The 5,439-nt window shown below is 47.8% G+C and overlaps 1 protein-coding gene across 1 annotated transcript; it reads right to left on the bottom strand.

The window, feature by feature from the left end:
* Positions 1 to 944: 944 nt before the first annotated feature.
* On the bottom strand, positions 945 to 5,087 carry KRT38 (keratin 38). The gene is given in 7 exon segments (XM_003414731.3): positions 945 to 1,077; positions 1,856 to 2,076; positions 2,507 to 2,632; positions 2,721 to 2,882; positions 3,227 to 3,381; positions 4,305 to 4,389; positions 4,584 to 5,087. Coding segments are annotated over 7 exon segments (1,359 nt in total). The 5' UTR covers positions 5,061 to 5,087.
* Positions 5,088 to 5,439: the final 352 nt, after the last annotated feature.

The following is a 5,439-nucleotide window of genomic DNA, read 5'->3' as shown; positions in this document are numbered from 1 at the left end:
AATTTCTTAAGTAAGCATTGTAATCAGGAAAGTAAATGATAAATAAGCAATTTCAGCTGTTGAGAGATGCTTTGACAAAAATAAACAGGAGAGTGACAGCTTGTGAGTACTTTAGATTGATGGCCAGGGAGGGGCGCTCAGAGGAGATGATATTTCAACTGAGGGCTGAATTACAAGAAAGGGGGGAGCAATTCAAGGAGGAGGAATAACTGGGATAGGCCTCCTGGAATGGCCAAGAAAGAGACAGTCCAGTGTGGCTGGGTTGTGGTGAGGAAGGGGAGAGGGGGAAGAGAAGAGATGGTAGGATAGCCCTGTAGCCCAGGTAAGTGAGCATAAAATTTTTGAAAATATTGTATTCATATATTTTTTATTACTCTTAAATCATCATGCCCAGTAGCTCTCTACTCGTTGAATCAATAGGTTTCAATATTTCAGGGGGAAGTGCTAGAAAAAAAATGGAATCATTGTTGATATTTTACTATAAAATTAGGTGGGGAGAGGGACTGTAGCCAGATAATAGTTTTGAGAGTCAGTATTTATAGAGGGAGAGAAGTGAAATTGTTTCTCACTTCCCTGGTCACAAACTAAAAAAACTTCAAGTTAAAATTGGTGTCCTTGGAATACAAAAGCAACTTCAAGTCATGCCCAATCCCCACCCCAAGACACTTCTTCAACTTGACTTCCATCTCTAAGTCTCTCCTGCGTGGCTATCCTGAGCTTCCATTGGTGGTTGGGATCCGGCCACTGAGGCATGGAGCTTATCTGGGGAAAACCAGGAGCTAGGAAGGAAGGATCCCAACTAAGATTCTACTTTTCCTGGTGTCTTATAGCCTTTGGACAGGACTATCCGTACAGAAAGACAGCAAGAGCTAGAAGCCAGATTTTCTGAGGGTATGACAAGCATTTCTCTTTGGGTATCTCCTAGCCTTAACGACTACAGGAATTCAGAATTGGCTTCCAGTGCTGGCTCTACAGGCTGAACCAGGCCCACAAGAGGTGCGGGGGGCACAGCTTGGACGAGGGGCACAGGGTGGTGGCACACAAGAGACAGGGGTGGCACACAGATTGCAGGGAAATCTGCAGAGATGTAGAAAAAAAGGTGAGCAAAGTTAGGGAAGGGGAATGAATGGAGGTCTCAGTGTGAGTATGAGGAAGGACTCCCTGTTCCAGAAACAACAGGCCGTGGACCCAGCTGAAGCCCTTAGCCATTAACCCCTCCTGTGCACCCTTATTGTTAGACTGAAATAACTGCCGCTGTGGAGTCACCTTGGACTCACGGCAGCCCCATGGGTGTCAAAGTAGAACTGTGCTCCGCAGGATTTCCAATGGCTGGTTTTTCAGAAGTAGGTCACCAGGTCTTTCCTCCAAGGAGCCTCTGGGTGGATTCAAACTTTCAACCTTTTGGTTAGCAACCAGATGTATATTTATACCACCCAGGGTTAGGCTAGGTGATCTCTAAAATGCCTTCTATAATTAAGGTTTTCTAGGTGAGTCAGGTTCTATCCCAAAGGAAAGAAACTAATAGAATTTAAGAAAGGAGAAGCAAATCCAAAAACGTGTTGGACTTGAGTCACATCTCATGTTTGAAGAACAGCCACATTTCTACTCTCATCGGTCCCTGGCTACAGCAAGCAGCCCCAGGGGAAACCTGACAAATGACAGCCTCCTCTAAATGAACGGTCATTCCCTTCACACTGTCAATGACACAGAGGGCACAGTCTAGGTCAGGGCCATGAGTCACTGAGCAGGAGCATACTGAGAGCCTTGTTCTTTGTAGACAAGCACTTTGGTTACCCTGAGGACTCAGGAGGATTGAATAAATGATTCAGCCAGCAATTGCCTAGGTCACACATACTTGCAGCCCTTGGTCTCCAGAAGGTTCCGGTATGTGGCGATCTCACCCTCCAGCCAGGCCCTTCCGTCCAGCAGCGCCCGGTACTCCTGGTTCTGTGGCTCCAGGTCAGCCCAGATCTCAGACAGCTGCTCCTCCACATTGCTGATCAGGCTCCGCCTCTGGGCCAGCTCAGCGCTGTAGCAGGCCTCAGCTTCACCCAGAGAGTTTTGCAGGCAGTCTTTCTACAATGGAAAGTAATGGTCTAAGAGACCCAGGACCTCCAGGAAAACTCCTACTTGCCTCAAGTCTTAGCCAGAGCTGCCACAATATGGAAACTTACTAGGCACAGGGCAAATTCTAGAAACATATACTCCAGAACGTTATCTCAAATTGCCGGCAAACAAGACTTTTCTCAAAATAGCACTGCCTCCAAAGCTGAACAGATTGCATCTGCTTCATCCCTATGTCTGAGATACCTACAAAAATTAGAACTCAAATAAATCTTTGTGCAATGAACGCCTAAGCTTCAATATTGAAGGGAGGCTTTTTACGGTGTGTTCCTGGGTTTGACCTGACCTTGACAATAAATACAAAAAAGAAATCAATGGGTAGTGGAGGGACCTGGATAGTGAGATTACAAAATAAAAAATAAGGGTGAAGGAGGAGGCATACCAGAGCGTGCTGAGCTTAGCGCTCGACCTCCAGGGCATTCATCATGCATCTCAGCTCCAGGATCTCCGACTGGCAACACTGCAGCTCCTCAGAGCAGGACATGGCCTGCAGGCCGATGCCTTCAGACTGAAGCACATGGGGTCAGACAACATGATCAGCTCACTGACCCAGAACAGAAGGTGGGCCTCTCCCTGCTCTGCAGCACCATCCTCACCTGAGCTTGAACCCATTGCTCCACATCCTGGCAGCTGGTCTCCACCATGGCCTCGTACTGGCACCACATCTCCCCTAGTGCCATACCCAGGTCCACGGTGGGCTCACTGTCCACCTCAATCCAGAGCTTGACCCCTGTCTGATGCTTCAGAATGTTCACTTCCTGCAGGGACAGAGGAACCAACAACCAAAGTAAGAAATGAAACAGGTTGTTGACAGAGAAGACAGCACCCTGACCTTTTCCTGACAAACGGTACAAAATGTGGAAGATCTTGTCCAGGGTCACTAATGACAGGGGCCCGTTTGGAGATTCTCCTAAATTCAAAAGCAAATCTTTGGAGAGAAGCACCTCCCACTCTACCTCATTCCACAGACTCATTCTAGACATTCAGACCTAGATCAGCCCTTTATCCTGTTGCCATTTGAGTCCAGGCTCTAATCTAAGAGCAAGGGATGGAGGGGAGAGGCTCCCTTCTCTGCCCAACACGCTCCCCCATGAGCCTCAACCTGCTGGTGGTTGCTCTTGAGGCAAAGCTGCTCCTCCTTGAGGGACTCCGGCTGGACCTCCAGGTCAGCCTTGGCCAGGCTCAGGTCATCCAGGAGGTTGTGCATCCCGTACACATCCACCTCCACCAGCTGGCACAAGGAGAGCTCACTCTCGTGCCCTCCGTCACAAGAGATACAGTCAACAAGAGTGCTACCAAGAGCCCCCTCAGCTGTCCCTGGCTTCTACCTCCTTCACTGCATTGGATCCTCATTAATTCGCTGGGCTCCCTCCCCTGACCTCAGAGATGAATTAGACTCAGCCCCTCCTCTCAAAGAGCTCATGGTCTAGTGAAGCATTCAATACTTATCATTTTATCTTAGTACTTGCGGGCAACTGAGGTTCTGAAAGATTAACTGACTTGCCTAAGATCATGTATCTTAGGTACCCAGTACAGGACTCGTGCCATTACATGAGCTACTAAGTAACTAGGATAAGCAATAGTCGAGTGCCTCACCATTGATTTGCTCCCTTCTTCCTAATTTTGGGCTATTTTTCCATCTCTCACCTTTGTTTAGTGAAAACGCCTGGTACATGAGGGTTCCATGGGTAGATCTGAACACTGACTGGTCTGTAAGTGGCTCCCCTGACTTACATATGAAATTCGATGGCTGTCCTGCTCTTTTTTTTTTTTTTTTCTTTAACTCATTTCCCCCTCCCCCAGCCATGGTAACCACTAATGTACTTTTGTCTCTATGCATTTGCCATTCTAGATATTTCATGTAAGTGGGACTTACAATATCTGTCCTTCTGTGTCTGACTTGCTCAGTTCATCCTTGAAATCACCTTATTTTGCTTTTGGCTAATGAAGACAGGCTGCCTCATCTTCCATCTTATGAAAATCAATGGAGAAAAACAAAACGCACTAGGCTACACCATGCATGTGTGATTTAATGATTTTTTTACTCTTCCACCTTCTATAAGTTTCAGATTTAGTAAAAAGTTTAATTGGGGAATTTAGGAAGGAGGAAAACAGTAATTCTCTCCTTCAAGTGTTTAGACATTGGAGGAAGGAGCCACTCTGGGCCCTCTTCCAGACTTACTTGATTCTAAGGACATCAGTAGCCAGCTTGGCATTGTCAACTTGTGTGATCAGCCTAGCATTCTCAGCCTTGCTGCACAGGGTCTGAAGAAACCCAAGAAGAGAGTTCACATACCGATAAATCAAACCTGGGGCTCCAGCTGTATGTGTGGTATCCCCATTCACGCCTCAAAAGAACCCGAGAGCTCAAAGCTCTTAGAGCCCTAAGTGGTGTTTTTTACTGTCATGCCCTCTGCCCTCCTCAGACCCAGCATACTTCAGGCCACTTCAACACTCACCTTCTTCTGGAGCTCCTCAATGGTCCAGAAGTAGGGCTGGTAGTTCAGACACACTTCGGTCTCCTGGCATTTACTTGACTCTCAGATCTGGGTCTCCAGCTCTGCATTCTCCAACGCCAGCTGCCTCACTTTCTCCAGGTAGCTGGCCAGGCGGTCATTCAGGAACTTCATGGTCTCCTTCTCATGGTCGTTCAGGGTGCCTTCACCATAGGTCCCACAGCTTCCAATGTTGCCTGGAATATGGCAAGTCCCTGGCAAGGGGCAAGCGGTGTGGCAGCAGTGGGGCAGACAGAGGCTGGGTCGGCCCACATGGACTCGGTTGGCATGAGCCAGGGTGGCCAAGAGGCAGTGGGAGGCATCCTTGACCTCTACCCCAGGCTGGCCCCCAACATCAGTGGAGGAGATGGAGATACTGGTTGCTTCAGGAGCCTTGGTGCTACCCAAGGGGTAGAAGGAGCTGATGAAGGTAGAAGTCATGGTGTTAGGCTGAGGCTATGCAGGAGCTTCAGATCAGCTAAGAAGGCCAGGCCACTGAGTCTGGACACCTGCCTCCCTCCTAGCCCTTTTATACACCGTCCCGGACGGGTGTTGGCTCAAGGTTTTGACATCATACTTTGATTATCTACCTATTGTTCTACCATTATCCTGTTACTCAGTTGTTGAGTTTACCACTGAGTTCCTCATCTCATTAAAGGAGTTTTGATGAAACCAAGTTGCCTCTTAACTCTTTGATATCAGAGCTATTATTGGGAGGTCAGAAGTTTATATTACTTTTTTAGCCATCAAATGCTTGGACCTTGACTAGGTGGTCACCTTGATGTACCCACACTGAAAGCATTAATATTTCTGCTGGCCA

The sequence above is a fragment of the Loxodonta africana genome, chromosome 18, assembly GCF_030014295.1.
Source record: "Loxodonta africana isolate mLoxAfr1 chromosome 18, mLoxAfr1.hap2, whole genome shotgun sequence".
NCBI classification, from domain to species: Eukaryota; Metazoa; Chordata; class Mammalia; order Proboscidea; family Elephantidae; genus Loxodonta; species Loxodonta africana.
The sequence above is the reverse complement of the archived record's forward strand: the minus strand, read 5'-3'. Positions and strand labels throughout refer to the sequence as shown.